This window comes from Engystomops pustulosus, chromosome 8, assembly GCF_040894005.1.
Source record: "Engystomops pustulosus chromosome 8, aEngPut4.maternal, whole genome shotgun sequence".
NCBI lineage: Eukaryota > Metazoa > Chordata > Amphibia > Anura > Leptodactylidae > Engystomops > Engystomops pustulosus.
This window is the reverse complement of record NC_092418.1, coordinates 9,678,153-9,697,001: the sequence shown is the minus strand read 5'-3', so window position 1 is coordinate 9,697,001 and position 18,849 is coordinate 9,678,153. Positions and strand designations below refer to the sequence as shown.

General features: G+C 44.3%; 1 protein-coding gene across 2 annotated transcripts in view; it reads right to left on the bottom strand.

Moving 5' to 3' along the window:
* Positions 1-17,302, bottom strand: part of LOC140074613 (vascular endothelial growth factor receptor 1-like) — a 29,801-nt gene extending 12,499 nt beyond the window's left edge. The window contains exons 1-6 of one of the 2 annotated variants that reach the window (XM_072119635.1): positions 17,118-17,302; positions 15,931-16,263; positions 5,441-5,737; positions 2,765-3,049; positions 2,496-2,582; positions 143-511 (exon numbers count right to left, since the gene is read on the bottom strand). In XM_072119635.1, the coding sequence (XP_071975736.1) occupies positions 143-511; positions 2,496-2,582; positions 2,765-3,049; positions 5,441-5,737; positions 15,931-16,263; positions 17,118-17,226 (1,480 nt within the window). In that variant the 5' untranslated portion in view covers positions 17,227-17,302. The remainder of the gene's footprint in view (positions 1-142; positions 512-2,495; positions 2,583-2,764; positions 3,050-5,440; positions 5,738-15,930; positions 16,264-17,117) is intronic. The other variant, XM_072119636.1, reaches the window with a different exon arrangement.
* Between the last annotated feature and the right edge of the window lie 1,547 nt (positions 17,303-18,849).

The window sequence follows — 18,849 nt, the reverse complement described above, 5'->3', positions numbered from 1 at the left end:
TGCAGTGTTATACCGTATAACTTCAACTATTGGCACAGCATTATATCATACATGACCATCTAGCTGAAAAAAGACGATATAAAATAGCAAATTCCATAAATGAAAGCATTTACTGCACTGCTGCTACTAGTTTATAACATACCCAAGACTGTTCCAAAGTATTTTTTCTCTGCCAGGACCTTGCCGGCTCTGGTGAAGCGGCAGATAAACTCTGCTTGTTCATGACGCTCTTTGTGCACTTGGAAGCTGAGGATTGAGCACAGCGAGTGGCGTAATCCACCCACAAATCTGCTCTTTACAGTATTCCAACACGTGTAGTTGTCCTGTTCCTGCAGCTCTCGGTAGTCTCCGGCCGTGTACGAGGAGCCTTTCTCTTTTATTTCAATCTCCTTGTCACCGCGTCGGATCAGCCACACCGCAGTTATGTTCTTGGGGTATCGGCCTGAAATATTACACTTCAGAACAGCAATGCTGCCTTCAGTCCAGTCTTTACAAACTGAGATGTCAGTCACTGGAAAGACACAAAGATACATTATTCATCAGGAATCATCAAATTTCCCTTTGGACAGACAATAACAGGACATACTTTTATTCAACTCCTTTACATAGCACTTTAGCTGAGGAAAAAACTGAATTTTATGACTTATCCAGGCAAAATGTAAGTTCCTTTGATTGCAGCAACTAAAAGTGAGGCTTCTTTATCTATGGGTAGCACAATCTTCAGACCACCTGAGGAACATTGAACAATCGAGCACCTCAGTTCTTCAGGAGATCTATCTACACTGATACATTCATGGCTAGAATAGATTAGACACATACAGCGTCTCCAGTTTGGCAATGCTGCATTTAAAAATAAAAAAAATTGGAGCAGGTTTTCATAATACTAGTGTGGTAACTTAAGGACATCTGACTTAAAAGACAACCTCTCTGCCCCCTGTGACCTTTGGTGAAGTCTCTATATGTTACTTTAGTCCCAGGCTGCAATGATCAGCATTAAGGTGTCTGTAATGAAGCTTTATTGATAACTTTGTTCCCATTAAAGCACAAAATGTTGAAAATCAAATTGTCACAGGGACAAAAAAAAATAATAAAATATAGCAGTTTCCACTTACATACAAATTCCTATGAAGACAAAATTCTTAAATGTACTCGGGATAACAAAATAACACATTCTTTCATTCAATGTTATAAATACAGCATTTCACAGATATAATTCCAACCTGTCCCTATCAGTCCTGGTGTTTACAATTTTGGTTGTCCCTGGATCTGACCCACAATCTTCTTCTGACTAGGGTCGAGCAGGGCAGATTTTCTCCCTTGAATAGTTTGTCCTGTTTACTCCCTGCAGCAGCCCCCACTTCCTGCAGTGGCCCCCACTCCACACAGCGGCACCCATCCTTGCATTCCAAGATGAGCTTACACATAGACGCTCACATCACCATTTGCTGCCAGCAAGCAGAGTGGTTTGGAGACTAAATCTACAAGCTACAGACAGATAAGATCTATATAGCAGGGGATGGAGGCCTACAGCATAGCTCACTGTATGTGTTATAGCGAAAAATACGGTACATACTTTTATTCAACCCCTTTATATAGCACTTTAGTTTGAAAAACTCTTAACCTGTGTTCAGGAAATGTGCAGAATTTTATGACTTCTCCATATTGACTGTTGACTAAAGATGAACCCAGGCAAAATGTAAGTTCCTTTGATTGCAGCAACTAAAAGTGAAGCTTCTTTATCTATGGGATGCACAATCTTCAGATACCTTGTATCTCTCATCTTTGAGCTGTCTCATCTCTCTTTCTTCATGTGTCAGATACTAGTGAATTTCAGAAGCTAAATAAAAGTGTAGATAAACCCTGTACCCTGATAATCTAAGCACATTGTCAGCACACATCGTCTCATACAGAGATAATGAAGTGTCTGCTTAGAGAGTCCCGACCCACACTTTGTAATCTTACCCCGACCATCACTGAGTGATAGCAGCTAAAACACCAATAAAACTGAGTAACATTATAAAGTAAGGGGTTCAAATTATTGTTATTGTGTAAACATAACTGAGGGATTAAAATTTGAGAATTTTCTTTCATGGGAAATTGCCTTTAAGTAGAACCTATCTTGTATGTAACCCAGAGACTGTCAATATTGTTATTCCTAAACCAAACTGAAGAAATACTGACACCCCTCGCTCGCACTGATATCCACTCAGTTTAGTGCGGAGGAATAAACTGTCCCTGTCCAGACCTCACTTTCATGGTGACCAGTTTTATTTTCTGTCCAGATATGGTTAAAATGAAGAATATTATGTGTGCAAATCCTAATGTCTCGGCTATGATCTTATACAGTGAACTCGCTCCCAGAAAAATCAAAACCAAATGGGAATTGCTACCTGACTAGATGTCATTCAGCATCCAGTACGTGGCATCATGTAACCCAAGCAGATGACAAGTAAATGAGCTCATTCTGGTTCAGTCCCTCTATAATTATGTCTTACCGTGTTTGCAGAAAATCTGAATGATAACGGCTAGCAATAATCCACAAGCCGCAGAAATCCACAAGGCCTTTGGTACATAGGCATCGACTGCAAACACAGACATCCAGTTAGTAATTCATTCTCAAGTAATCAATGAAAATAAAACCTGCTGCAGAACAGTAAGAAGATGCGCCATGTCCAATGGCGGCGATTTTTTTTTTTTTTAAGTTGTAAATGTGTAAAATTACATAGATTATCTTTATACGCTACTATAAAATGATCAAACTCACCTAGAAATGTCAGCCTTTCTGTCGTACCCTCTGGGATAGTCGGATGGTGGACGGTACATGTATAATCAATGTTACTGTCTTTATACGTCACGTTGGTCCGATAAATGGCTTCGAGAGAATAGGTGCCGTTGGGGTTCCTCCATTTATTGATTTTGCATCCTAAGTGCTCTCCATCTCTTTTCATAGAAAGGTTCAGATCATCAGGATAGAATCCTGACACCAGGCAGATGAGAGATGAATTCTTTTGACCTTTACTTGAGAGGTAGAAGAACACCTCTGGCTGAACTAGAAAACAGTGTGATAGAAATGTGCACTGGTGAAGATGAAAGGACACGGATACACTCCACAATGCTGTTAGATATAAGCTACGGTTATTTCATGTGTGGTGCTATAAGCCTGGCATGAAGCTTCTCGTTTATACATTTCGCTTTGACTACTTGTATTGACAGGTTACAGTATATTTTGGTCTAATATTTTAACAGTATTTGAAAGCCTGAGTTGGATCTCATTATGACATACATGTACGTCGGGAAATGCGATCAGTTGCCGCATCCCAACGTACATGAAAGTCTCCGTAAAATGTTTAATTTTGGGCCAAAATTAATGGATTGTCCACAAAATTTCAAATTGTAAATTTCACCTCCATTTCGTTTTTACCACTGCTCTGGCAGAGCTCTGTGCAGCGCTGCGTAATCTGTGTGCGCTATATAAAGGAATTATAATTATTATTCTAAAACACCTAAAGAGTTAACATTGAGGGGTGTAGTTTCTATAATTGGGTAATTTATGTGGTTTCACTAATATTAGGCCTCACAATGTCACTTATAAAATGCCCAGGTGCCTGTAACTATAGATTTGGGCGATTTTCATAAAAATGTGAAAAATTCTAAGCCCCATAACAACCTAGAAAAATGAGAGGATTCATAAAAAGCCCAGGCCCAACATAAAGCGGACATTTGGCTGCTATGACTATCTACTGGAAAAGCAAAGAATCTAGAACTTTGGAAATTGAGAATTTTTCAAAAATTTTTATTTTATTTATTATCTATTTTATTCATATTTAAATGCAGACTATATCATCCAAATATTTCCACTAATTTGAAGTACAATGGGGCAGATGTATTATTGTATATATGCGCCAAAAAAGTGTCGGGAACTCATGTTTTTTTGGTGCAAAAGTGTTGCGGATCATTGATAATGCGTTTGCGCCAGAAAGAACAGATGTTTCCGACTATCCCGACTCGTCTGTATTTTTTTTGGCGCAAGTGGGTGTGGCCTATATTTCTACATCATCCACCACATTTATGTGGAGTTTGTCGGCTTATTTAGGCCCAATTTTTGGTGCAGAGCAGACGAGGAAAAAAATGGTCTGAAATCAAAAGAAAATGAAAAACAGGCGCAGTCCATGTAAGATTTTGGCGCACATCTCCTTTGGGTCGGCATTTTTATGGCGCCTGAATGATTAGTTCCGTCTGCGCATTAATTACTTACAGCCGTGCGCTACTTTAACACATCGGGCTGCGCTTTCCATAGTCGGATCTCAGATGCCGACTGTCAAGGTGGCAACAAAATTCATAAATCCTCCCAATGTGTGATGAGAAAACAAATCTCAGAATTACCTGGATATCTGAAAGCATTTGAAAGTTATAACCACTTATAACCAGATTTTAAAAATCGGGCTTGGTCCGGAAGCCCTAAAGTGGCTTGGTCCTTAAGGGGTTAAACATAGAGGGGCAGATTTACTTACCCGCCCCATTCGTGATCCAGCGGCGCGTTCTCTGCACAGGATTCGGGTCGGGACGGGATTTATGAAGGTAGTTCCTCCGCCGTCCACCAGGTGGCGCTGCTGCGCTGAAAATCATCTGAACGCGCCGGAATACAACAGCTCGGACCAGGTGAAGGTAAGCGCTTCCCAAGCGACACTTTTTCGGTTTTTAAATGTGGCGGTTTTTCCTAATTCGTTCGGCCACGCCCCCCGATTTCCATCGCACGCATGCCGGCACCGATGCGCCACAATCCGATTGCGTGCGCCACAATCCCGGGGCAATTCAGGTACAATCGGCGCAAATCGGAAATATTCCGGTAACACGTCGGGAAAACGCGAATCGGGCCCTTAGTAAATGACCCCCAGAGGGTGCAACTCTTTTCTCATAATTTTTCTACTACTATAACTGGGTAGCAGATACTAATGCAAAATACTAACCCCAAACACCATATGAAAAGTCATTCCCATGTTTATGTATGAGACTTATCCCTCTAGCAGGGGGTTCGCTATCTACAACAGGGCAGATATAAGGGGGCAGTGCACCCACATGTGTCGTCTCCTCTTCATTCACTCTCTACCTAGATGTTGAAGCCGTTGGTTGGCGAAACAGATGTTTCCCTTTTATGGTTATCTTTGATGGCATTTTCCTTTAATACAACAAGAATACAATATTTTTGTGCTGAACTCAGATTTACACACACGGATAATGATTACCTGATTGGAAGGGTTCACCTATTCATCTACAGATTTTCACAGGCAGACATATTTCCTCCTTGTAACAAATACATTTTACATATAACAGTGTTGTCTTTAGGTTGTATTTTATACTTGTGTATTCAGCCTTTGGTTACCTACTGTAGTATTAGCCAATGGTTTCCTCCAGAAATATAAGCAGCAGTTTAGAGACTTACCTCCAAAGGTAAGTTGGAACGTTTTCTTGAGTGGTGGAAGCATCTTTTGGACAACCTGACATGAGTAATGAGCCTTGTCGTCCCCAAAGACTGGAGTAAAGCAGAAGGAACTGTGAACTTTAAAGCCTTGACTATTACTACCTTCCACCAGACGCGGGGTGGAGGTGCTGAGAACCACTCCATCTCTCATCCAGTTGAATGTCACGTCAGGGGATGACAGATTATTAGCGGAGCATCGCAACTCATTGGACTTGTTCATAATGACTGTGGTTCCTTCAAGGCTTATGTATCGAAACTCTGAGGAAAGGAAAACATGCAGAGATATAGTGATACATAGATGATAGATATAATTATTCTTCTGAAGGTTTAACCAAGACTATTTATTAATGAGTGAATTAAGTTACATCTAAACATATATATATATTTTAGTAAGAGCTGTAGGATCCTTACAGATTGGAGTTGCTCCTGTTTCCTGCAGCCAGGATATACATTTCCCAAAATATAAGTTAAGTATAAATCCCTCTCTCTGCCTTCCTTCTTTCACTACTTCTTGGCCGCCCAGATTCAATTTATAGGGGAGAACAAAGTAAGTGGGCTTCTTGAGATACTAGCCAATTTGATCGGGAGAAGCTTCAATTCCATCTTAGCCCTATTAGAGTCGGGACAACTTAATAGTTTGGGTATAAGGAAGCTACCTCTAGCTAGATTATTGACAAACTCCTGGAGGGAAGTTAAGAAGATGTTAGGGATTGAGGGGGGCTTTAAATTTACACCTCTGTGGAATAATCTTAATATGCCAGAACTTTGCAAAATGGAGGATGTTTGTTTTTGGGAAAATATTGGAATTACGTCTTTGGAGCAAATGGGCAAAAACGGGTCATTACCTCCCTTTCAATTTTGGGTAGATGCTGGCATTCTTAAGGAGAGAGATTTATTTAGGTATTGGCAATTTTCACATGCATACAAAAAGGAAAAAAATAAAGACTTGTTTAAGACAGAGGGGAGTGAGAAACTCACAAAGATTTTTGAGACAGGAGAAATCACAAAAAAATTAGCTAAGATATATCGTTTTTTGCGGATTTATATTGATCAAGAAACTAATCACAGTAGCCAAAGTAAATGGGCAAATCAGATAGAAGGGATCACTACAGAACAATGGGGTGAGATTTATAGGAATGTAGTTAGGAGCACTATTAACTTAAATCATAGATGTACACAATTAAATATTCTATATAGGACTTACTTTTCACCGAGTGTAATGTTTAGGATTGGGTTAAAGGAAGATTCCAATTGTATGCGATGTAATAGAGTTGATGCCGATATCCTGCATGTTTTATGGGATTGCCCAGAGATTGCCGCTCTTGGCCTGTTGGGTTATATCCCATGTAATATAGGAACTAGAATTAAACGAGATCTGTTCTTAGCAAGGCTGGTGCTGATAAAACACTGGAAAAAGGATAAGGCTCCATCGGTAAGGGAATGGCAAAATTTAGTAGAACGCATTAGGTCATATGAATGTTTATATGAAAAACGATACAGAAAGGGCAGAAAACTTAATGAAAGGTGGTGCCATTGGAATGGTTAATGGTCTGTTTTTTTTTTTTTTTAATAATCTTTCTCTTCGCCTTTTTCCCGGTTCAATTCCAGCAAGGGGTGGGAGGGGGGGGAGGATGGGATAGGTTAGATGAAAGTCCTGACAATATATTTGATGTTTTCTATGTATATGTATCTCAAATCAGTATTTATAAATGACATTTCTTGTGAATGTTCTAGTGAAGGTACGGAAACTATGTAACTCACTTTATTAATAAAGCATTTATTAAAACCAAAAAAAAAAAAAAAAAAAAAGTATAAATCCCTATAGCCACCACTAAAAAGTGCTATATGATATTATAAAGTATTACAAGACGTAGTTTTTGGACAAACCATACAGCGACGGGTTAGAAAATCCACAGTATTTCCATAGTGTTATTAGCATTATTGTTTCACAACCCATCAGTATTTATAGTTCTACAATATGATACAGAATTGCAAATCTGTATCCATATGTGGCTTTAATTACCAACTTTATCTGCTGCTCCTCCACAATAGTAAAGAAATCAGTAACTCTGTTGCAAGTCGCAATAAAACATAAGTCCTTCCATCAGTAATAATAATAATTATCTGATAAAAGACATATAGACGGCACTTAAGGAGGATTTCTTATTGAGCCATTGCTTCCCTTTCACTGACAATAAGACTGTCAGCCCGAGAAAGCCTCGGTACAATCATCAGCAGGGGATCCCTGCGTCTCTCTTATTGTCTTCCTCTCACTCCCGTCTTGCCTACTGTAGTCTGTATTTGCTAGATTGCAATTTTGCTGAATGACAAGAGAAAGGAAAACTACCGGCTTTATAAGGTGTCATTTTCTTCTTTCTCCAGACCATTCAAACATTCTAGCGTCTATTTTTGCTTCAATTTGAAGGACAATTCGTTCAATTCAGTTTGTTCACCGATATACAGAGACAATGACCTTGTTAGTTTTGCATATGATGTAATTACAGAGGCTGAAAAAGAACTAGAAAGCTTGCAGAAAGTTTGGTCCCTTTGCTGTAACCGATCCATTAGCTCGTCCCAAGGTCACAAGCTGCTTATAACAATGCGAAGAAACAACTAAAAGACTAATTCAGTCTCCATGACATCTTAGAAAGCCTAATTTAACAGCTTAAAGCTTAGCTTATAAGAACTGAGGCACAGACATGGCCACACATCCCAAAATTGTCTTTTCAACGCACAAAAGAATACAAACAATTCAATGTATTAAGGTGAGCTCCAAAATAGTGTTCAGCGGGCACAATGCTATATTGTTTATATTTTTATGAATAAATACCTTTGTAGATTAATTATGAATAACAGGTCCCTCTGAAATGACCAATGTGTGATGGTTCTTGTAGTCTCTGCCAGATGATGTGTGGAAGATATTGAGGGTGGTAGAAAAGTGGTAAGCAAATGGGACCAGACGTACTAATCCTCTTATGTGTAGTGTTTGGTATAGATTTATTGGAGAACATTTACTTACCCGTCCGGAGGAGGTCACAGAAAATGCATTGTCCGTGTATAATGCACTGTGCCACCAGTCACTAAGATCATGTACCCGATATCCTGCATGTGTCGCTTCCCCGCTCAGGTCCCCGGAGTTCACCTTCTTCTTCCTGGAGCATGTAAGTGCATTGTCCGTGTTTAATGCGCTGTGCGAGGAGTCACTAAGATCCTGCGCCCGATATCCTGCATGTGTCGCTTCCCCGCTCAGGTCCCCGGAGTTCACCTTCTTCTTCCTGGAGCATGTAAGTGCATTGTCCGTGTATAATGCGCTGTGCCGCCAGTCACTAAGATCATGTACCCGATACCCTGCATGTGTCACTTCCCCGCTCAGATCCCTGGAGTTCACCTTCTTCTTCCTGGAGCATGTAAGTGCATTGTCCGTGTATAAAGCGCTGTGCGGGGAGTCACTAAGATCCTGCACCCGATATCCTGCATGTGTCGCTTCCCCGCTCAGGTCCCCGGAGTTCACCTTCTTCTTCCTGGTGCATGTAAGTGCATTGTCCGTGTATAAAGCGCTGTGCGGGGAGTCACTAAGATCCTGCACCCGATATCCTGCATGTGTCGCTTCCCCGCTCAGGTCCCCGGAGTTCACCTTCTTCTTCCTGGTGCATGTAAGTGCATTGTCTGTGTATAATGCGCTGTGCGGGGAGTCACTAAGATCCTGCACACGATATCCTGCATGTGTGGCTTCCCCGCTCAGGTCCCCGGAGTTCACCTTCTTCTTCCTGGTGCATGTAAGTGCATTGTCCGTGTATAATGTGCTGTGCGGGGAGTCACTAAGATCCTGCGCCCGATATCCTGCATGTGTGGCTTCCCCGCTCAGGTCCCCGGAGTTCTCCTTCTTCCTGGTGCATGTAAGTGCATTGTCCGTGTATAATGCGCTGTGGGGAGTCACTAAGATCGTGCGCCCGATATCCTGCATGTGTCGCTTCCCCGCTCAGGTCCCTGGAGTTCAACTTCTTCTTCCTGGTGCATGTAAGTGCATTGTCCGTGTATAATGCGCTGTGCGGGGAGTCACTAAGATCCTGCACCCGATGTCCTGCATGTGTCACTTCCCCGCTCAGGTCCCCGGAGTTCACCTTCTTCTTCCTGGTGCATGTAAGTGCATTGTCCGTGTATAATGCGCTGTGCGGGGAGTCACTAAGATCCTGCGCCCGATATCCTGCATGTGTCACTTCCCCGCTCAGGTCCCCTGAGTTCAACTTCTTCTTCCTGGTGCATGTAAGTGCATTGTCCGTGTATAATGCGCTGTGCGGGGAGTCACTAAGATCCTGCACCCGATATCCTGCATGTGTGGCTTCCCCGCTCAGGTCCCCGGAGTTCACCTTCTTCTTCCTGGTGCATGTAAGTGCATTGTCCGTGTATAATGTGCTGTGCGGGGAGTCACTAAGATCCTGCGCCCGATATCCTGCATGTGTGGCTTCCCCGCTCAGGTCCCCGGAGTTCTCCTTCTTCCTGGTGCATGTAAGTGCATTGTCCGTGTATAATGCGCTGTGGGGAGTCACTAAGATCCTGCACCCGATATCCTGCATGTGTCGCTTCCCCGCTCAGGTCCCTGGAGTTCACCTTCTTCTTCCTGGTGCATGTAAGTGCATTGTCCGTGTATAATGCGCTGTGCGGGGAGTCACTAAGATCGTGTACCTGATATCCTGCATGTGTCGCTTCCCCGCTCAGGTCCCTGGAGTTCACCTTCTTCTTCCTGGTGCATGTAAGTGCATTGTCCGTGTATAATGCGCTGTGCGGGGAGTCACTAAGATCATGCCCCCAATATCCTGCATGTGTCCCTTCCCCACTCAGGTCCCTGGAGTTCACCTCCTTCTTCCTGGTGCATGTAAGTGCATTGTCCGTGTATAATGAGCCTCGGCGGGGAGTCACTAAGATCCTGCGTCCGATATCCTGCATGTGTCGCTTCCCTGCTCAGGTCCCCGGAGTTCACCTTCTTCTTCCTGGTGCATGTAAGTGCATTGTCCGTGTATAATGTGCTGTGCGGGGAGTCACTAAGATCCTGCCCCGATATCCTGCATGTGTCGCTTCCCCGCTCAGGTCCCCGGAGATCACCTTCTTCTTCCTGGTGCATGTAAGTGCATTGTCCGTGTATAATGCGCTGTGGGGAGTCACTAAGATCCTGCACCCGATATCCTGCATGTGTCGCTTCCCCGCTCAGGTCCCCGGAGTTCACCTTCTTCCTCCTGGTGCATGTAAGTGCATTGTCCTTGTATAATGCGCTGTGCGAGGAGTCACTAAGATCGTGCGCCCGATATCCTGCATGTGTCGCTTCCCTGCTCAGGTCCCCGGAGTTCACCTTCTTCTTCCTGGTGCATGTAAGTGCATTGTCCGTGTATAATGCGCTGTGCGGGGAGTCACTAAGATCCTGCGCCCGATATCCTGCATGTGTCACTTCCCCGCTCAGGTCCCCGGAGTTCACCTTCTTCTTCCTGGTGCATGTAAGTGCATTGTCCGGGTATAATGCGCTGTGCGGGGAGTCACTAAGATCGTGCGCCCGATATCCTGCATGTGTCACTTCCCCGCTCAGGTCCTTGGAGTTCACCTTCTTCTTCCTGGTGCATGTAAGTGCATTGTCCGTGTATAATGTGCTGTGCGGGGAGTCACTAAGATCCTGCCCCCGATATCCTGCATGTGTCGCTTCCCCGCTCAGGTCCCTGGAGTTCACCTTCTTCCTGGTGCATGTAAGTGCATTGTCCGTGTATAATGCGCTGTGCGGGGAGTCACTAAGATCGTGCGCCCGATATCCTGCATGTGTCACTTCCCCGCTCAGGTCCCTGGAGTTCACCTTCTTCTTCCTGGTGCATGTAAGTGCATTGTCCGTGTATAATGTGCTGTGCGGGGAGTCACTAAGATCCTGCCCCCGATATCCTGCATGTGTCGCTTCCCCGCTCAGGTCCCCGGAGTTCACCTTCTTCTTCCTGGTGCATGTAAGTGCATTGTCCATGTATAATGTGCTGTGCGGGGAGTCACTAAGATCCTGCCCCCGATATCCTGCATGTGTCACTTCCCCGCTCAGGTCCCTGGAGTTCACCTTCTTCTTCCTGGTGCATGTAAGTGCATTGTCCGTGTATAATGCGCTGTGCGAGGAGTCACTAAGATCGTGCGCCCGATATCCTGCATGTGTCGCTTCCCTGCTCAGGTCCCCGGAGTTCACCTTCTTCTTCCTGGTGCATGTAAGTGCATTGTCCGTGTATAATGCGCTGTGCGGGGAGTCACTAAGATCCTACGCCCGATATCCTGCATGTGTCGCTTCCCCGCTCAGGTCCCCGGAGTTCACCTTCTTCTTCCTGGTGCATGTAAGTGCATTGTCCGTGTATAATGCACTGTGCGGGGAATCACTAAGATCGTGCGTCCGATATCCTGCATGTGTCGCTTCCCCGCTCAGGTCCCTCGAGTTCACCTTCTTCTTCCTGGTGCATGTAAGTGCATTGTCCATGTATAATGTGCTGTGCGGGGAGTCACTAAGATCGTGCGCCCGATATCCTGCATGTGTCACTTCCCCGCTCAGGTCCCTGAAGTTCACCTTCTTCTTCCTGGTGCATGTAAGTGCATTGTCCGTGTATAATGCGCTGTGCGAGGAGTCACTAAGATCGTGCGCCCGATATCCTGCATGTGTCGCTTCCCTGCTCAGGTCCCCGGAGTTCACCTTCTTCTTCCTGGTGCATGTAAGTGCATTGTCCGTGTATAATGCGCTGTGCGGGGAGTCACTAAGATCCTGCGCCCGATATCCTGCATGTGTCACTTCCCCGCTCAGGTCCCTGGAGTTCACCTTCTTCTTCCTGGTGCATGTAAGTGCATTGTCCGTGTATAATGCTCTGTGGGGGGAGTCTCTAAGATCCTGCGCCCGATATCCTGCATGTGTCGCTTCCCTGCTCAGGTCCCCGGAGTTCACCTTCTTCTTCCTGGTGCATGTAAGTGCATTGTCCGTGTATAATGCGCTGTGCGGGCAGTCACTCAGATCGTGCACCCGATATCCTGCATGTGTCGCTTCCCCGCTCAGGTCCCCGGAGTTCACCTTCTTCTTCCTGGTGCATGTAAGTGCATTGTCCGTGTATAATGCGCTGTGCGGGGAGTCACTAAGATCCTGCGCCCGATATCCTGCATGTGTCGCTTCCCCACTCAGGTCCCCGGAGTTCACCTTCTTCTTCCTGGTGCATGTAAGTGCATTGTCCGTGTATAATGTGCTGTGGGGAGTCACTAAGATCCTGCACCTGCTATCCTGCATGTGTGGCTTCCCCGCTCAGGTCGCCGGAGTTCACCTTCTTCCTCCTGGTGCATGTAAGTGCATTGTCCGTGTATAATGCGCTGTGCAGGGAGTCACTAAGATCGTGCGCCCGATATCCTGCATGTGTCGCTTCCCCGCTCAGGTCGCCGGAGTTCACCTTCTTCTTCCTGGTGCATGTAAGTGCATTGTCCTTGTATAATGTGCTGTGTGGGGAGTCACTAAGATCCTGCACCCGATATCCTGCATGTGTCACTTCCCCGCTCAGGTCCCTGGAGTTCACCTTCTTCTTCCTGGTGCATGTAAGTGCATTGTCCGTGTATAATGCGCTGTGTGGGGAGTCACTAAGATCCTGCGGCCGATATCCTGCATGTGTCGCTTCCCCGCTCAGGTCCCCGGAGTTCACCTTCTTCTTTCTGGTGCATGTAAGTGCATTGTCCGTGTATAATGCGCTGTGCGGGGAGTCACTAAGATCCTGCGCCCGATATCCTGCATGTGTCGCTTCCCCGCTCAGGTCCCTCGAGTTCACCTTCTTCTTCCTGGTGCATGTAAGTGCATTGTCCATGTATAATGAGCTGTGCGGGGAGTCACTAAGATCGTGCGCCTGATATCCTGCATGTGTCGCTTCCCTGCTCAGGTCCCCGGAGTTCACCTTCTTCTTCCTGGTGCATGTAAGTGCATTGTCCGTGTATAATGCGCTGTGCAGGGAGTCACTAAGATCGTGCACCTGATATCCTGCATGTGTCGCTTCCCCGCTCAGGTCCCCGGAGTTCACCTTCTTCTTCCTGGTGCATGTAAGTGCATTGTCGGTGTATAATGCACTGTGTGGGGGGTCACTAAGATCCTGCGCCCGATATCCTGCATGTGTCGCTTCCCCGCTCAGGTCCCTGGAGTTCACCTTCTTCTTCCTGGTGCATATAAGTGCATTGTCCGTGTATAATGCGCTGTGCAGGGAGTCACTAAGATCGTGCACCTGATATCCTGCATGTGTCACTTCCCCGCTCAGGTCCCTGGAGTTCACCTTCTTCTTCCTGGTGCATGTAAGTGCATTGTCTTGCGACACAATTTGAAAGTTAAATCCCGCGCTCAGTCCGAATCAGTCGGATTGTCCGACGGCCTGGGTCCTGATTTCTGTCGCATGAAAGCAGAGCAGATGCACAGAATCCCAGCGCACACCCCTGTTAAATGCCTTTCAAAACTGACAAATCGCAAAAACCATGAACAGTCCAATGAAAGTGCGATCCGCGACCCTTAGTTAATGAGCCCCATTGTTTGTGGGCTTCCAGAGATCCGTTTATATATACATATATTTTCATACTTACCTATGTAGATTCCGGTCACTGGGTATATCCGATCTACCGAACGCCCATGAAATCAGCCATGAGTAAGAGTGTCAGATGACAATGGAAAGTGTCGGCCTGTAATGGCTGCACATTTTATCCTATAATTTCCATGTTATGACTCAAGCGGTTGTTATGAAATGGACATTGTATCCAGAATAAATTTGGTGTTTTAATGAAATATTTGGCAGCTCACACTGGATACATTTTTTCAATATTTGTTCTACCCTTTGGTCTGTGCGGGATCCGAGACGTGGACAAGTCAGACTCTACACCTGGTGAGCTGCAATGTCCTTATCTTCTCTACTTTATTATACTTATTGTCAGCCCATCAGGGAGACCTCCAGAAACAAATACAAATAACCGGAACAGCTTTTTTCCAAGACATGCTGATTCTCTGGTGTTGTATCGTATGGATTTTATCAATAATAAAGAAAAAACATCCGTAACGCTCCCTGCGAGTCATAAGCATCTTTATCTCATTCTGCACAATTTGTCCGAGAGCTTCGGAATAGACTCGTGAGCTTTGTGGTGTGTGAACGGGAGCAGAGTGGCTCCAGTGAGCTGGATAGCCTCTTTCTATTATATCAGGAAGGCCTCCTCCATAGCCTTCAGTATCAGAAACACCTCCAGCTGATTTCACAAAGATTTTCCCTCTATAAGGCTTCATGAGCACAAATATGTGCACTTTGCAGGCTGCAAACAAGGGAACGTGATCCCCTGTTTGTGACTTGTTTGACATTGGGGGATGAGTGACACTTAAACTCCTGATATCAATAAAAATGACTGTGAACAAGGGTAGGATTAGGACTTGCCCTATCACTTGTGAAACTCATGGATCCGTGTGTTAGCTGGCCTAACCGTTACATAGCCACTTGTTGAACTGACAAAGGTTTCATAGCTACTGTATCATCCAGGACCAGATGATATTCTGCATGGTTATTGTTTCTAATACTGTCTAGATGATACACTGATATTTGTATAGGGAACCTGTCAGCAGAGGGCCTTTTGTAGCAGGGGACAGGTTCCTACAGAAATGGTAACATGTTTTAACTAAGCTTTCAGTGCTATGGTTTTTGACATAAAGTTGATCTGAAACTTTACCCGGCTCCCTGCCAGAGATCACCTGGGAGTTCCTGGGGTATTTGGTGCTTTCTTTGCTTTCTGCTGTCTGTGAGATTAGATGAAGGATTGAGGAGGATGGAACAATGATGAGAGCGAGCATCTACCTCACCCACACGCCCCTGGGATTCTGGTGACAGGTTCCCGCTAAGCCTTTCCGGCAGCATGTAGAAAGATTAGCTATTGAGCTCATTCTACTCGGGAATTTGTTGAATCCTTGATTTTGTGCATATTTTTTGGAAAGAACTATTGTTGTATACCTATTTTTTTCAAAATAATGACATCAAAAGGACATACATTCTAAAATCAACTTTTACAATTATGTTAATTGGCTCCTGGGGGGTGTTACCTGAGCTATTCGCTGCTCTGGCTCCATAGTCTGTTACACTGTCTCTCCCCTGCTCTGCTCCCTCAGAACTCCCCCCTCCTTCTTCTGGCTGATGTAATGTTACACATTGGGAGGGGGGAAGTGCTGCTGCTAAGTGTAATAGCCTGTGAAGCTAAAGCACAGAGTGGCTCGGGAACAGGAACCGACCCAATAACCCTTCAGCTCATAAGCAAATGATAAAAGTTGATATTAGAAGGAAGGAGGCCATAGATATGAAATATAAGAAGATACCACAGTCCCTGTTCCTGGATCTATGAGTATAGTCCATGGTTTATCATGATGGATTTTGGTGGTAGATTTCCTTTAAGCTATAGCACGCCAGGACACTTACCTATAACAATCAGATTGACACTCTGTATCACCTGTTCTGATCCCAGACGGATACTACAGGTGTACATGCCTGCATCCTCCTGCGTGACATTAGGTAGGGAAAGTGATGCGTCTCCCTTGGCTAGATGTTCCTCTGAGATATGTGCTCCCGGTCTAAAGGCAGTGATTCTGTCCACATACGATAATATTTTCTTTCCTTCATGCTTCCAAAACACGTGCACCTGTGCAGGATCCACTGGGGTCACCCCCAAAGAAAACATACATTGCAGGACCGCTGTGGCTCCGGTGTCGAAAGCGATGGGAGCAGGGGATGTGGTGACACGTAACTGAGCACCTGCGAGATAAAGTTATTGTAAGAGTCACATAACTGGAGGAATATGTCATAAACATTTCTGAGGATCAGACGATAATGTTATTATCACAAATGGTATATAAGCAGTTCATCACAGATAGTCATGAACATCGATTTTGAGTCAGACTTACATTTCCCCCATCTCCTGATGAGATCACGCAAGTTTTTGCTCGCGAACCCTTAACCAGGTGATGGTTTGTAAGAAATCTGGTGCATTGTAACACTGTCAGCTGCAACTGTTACACTGTACTACTAATTCTGCAACATTGTATACGAATATGGTAAAATGTAGCGGTTACATTTACGTCTAAATTTGTAGGTGAAAAATGTGCAGTGCATTAGTAGTAAACCCCCTGGAGAGACAATCTGATGCGATATTGAGCAGTGGAGTGTATTTTACATACGTATGTTCCATATTAATCAATTCATTTCCATTAGCAACAGTTCCTTACAATCCTGTGATCAAACATGGCAGATACGTTACAAGCCGATAGCTGCACCATGCATCTGGATAGGGATGGTGGAAGCAGGTATTCTAATGCTCATACTTGTAACAGAACAGGTGAACAGGTCTATAGTATCTCACCTAGTAATTACTTGTGAAATCACAGATCATATTGTCAGGGAATGTATCCAGAGAGCGCACACAATGTCACTACATACAATGTATGTGGCTGGGGAGAAATGCTGCTGACTCTCCAGTTCTGTGTTACGAGCTCATTGTGAAAACAGTCGGCATGCAAAGGAAAGCTCCACAAGGACGAAGCGAGCAGCAATCTGCAGCCGCAGAATGGAAGCTTCCCTGCCCGTAGTATTATCATGAATGCAATACTCACACACAGCTGTCACCAGCAGCAGGACCACGAGCAGCGAGGACATGGTAACTCCAAATACAGGGAAGGACCAGGGCCTCTCAGATGTACTACAGACGATTGTCAGGCACATCACAACCAGTATCTCCTCCTACCGGGGGAGGCAGAGCACACATGAAAGATGTGAGTGGTGCAGGAATGCTATCCCCCATGTAATACACAGAATGGGGAAGGCAGGATGTGACAGCTTAGAGATTAGTAATGTAACGTAAAGCTCTGCACAATGGAAATGGATATATATATATAAATATATACAGGCAGTCCCCGGGTTCTGTAAATGATAGGTTCCATAGGTTTGTGCTTAAGTTGAGTTTATATGTAAATTGAAACTGTATATTTTATAATTGGAGATCCAGACCAAAAATTTTTTGGCCCCAGTGACAATTGGAGTTCCAACATTTTTAGTTGTAATGGGTCCAAGGATTATCAGTAAAGCTTCATTACAGACACCTTACAGCTGATTATTGCATCCTGGGACTATAGTAGCATCCAGAGAGGTCACCAGAGGTCACAGGGGGCAGAGAGGTCCGTCTTTAACTAGGGGTCGGCTGTAAGTTGGGTGTCCTTAAGTAGGGGACGGCCTGTATATAAGTATATATACATACACTTAACAAAAGGGGCTCAGCTTTGTATGTCCTATGTTCCTTTTTTTTTAAATACTGATACCTAGATATTCCTGAAGATAATGTGGAAATCAATAATAGTGAAATCTAAAGGAAGAAACTGATAATAAGATGCATAGAAAATGTTATACATAAAATAACCCATTTCCGTAATTTATGAAAATCTTTAGTACATGTTACATTTTTCCCCCAAAGGTTATATAGCAACAATGGGGTAAAATCGTAAGTCCTGGGTTTCCAAAGTCAAAAGCATTTACTCTTCTCCTTAAAGTAAATTGTAATATCCACTTGTCTGTAGATGTTTTCATTATCTATCTAGTTAACTTACCTGCGTGATGTGGAGATTGCTGATATCTCACAGCCAGTCACAAGTAAAAGTGTAGCCAAAGTGGCTCTACAGAGGTCCTGCAACTTTAGATTTATGTTACAGGTGCAGCAACTTGGGGGTCACTTCTGGCCATTGTCAGTAATGGGGGTATTTCCATTATTTCCCTGTGGCCATACACATTTAATTTAATTCATCTGCCATATAAACACATTTCTATTATTGGTTGTTATTAAAAAAAATATTGTCCTTGTGTGAAGACAATTTCCCATAAATGTAGCCATGTTGTCCCTTATTCACTGTTATTAAAAACAATACAGCATTTCACAGATTTTTTACATAATTCCATCATTCCTGGTGTACACCATTTCAGTTGCCCCTAGACAGCACCCTGTAACTTCTGAGTTAGGATTGGGTGGTCGCCATCTTGGATTGCTGTGTGAGATTTCTGTCTCTTTCTGCTCTGAGCCCCTGCAGTAGAGCACGGAGCTCACAATGAGACTCACTGATTCACTTCCTGCCAGCAAACACCTGGTGAGCAGAGAGAAGCTACAAACTACAAGCTACAAGCAGATAAGTGATCCGAGGGAAGGGGGAGGCAGGCACATATCTGTAAGAACAGAGATGTAGCAGTGCTGGAAGTGTAAAAGTCTGTCATGCCTCTGTGTAATAGGCATCTCGTCATCTCTCATCTGTATCATTTCTCTTTCTATGTGTCAGATGACACATAAGTAACCTTGTCAAGTAA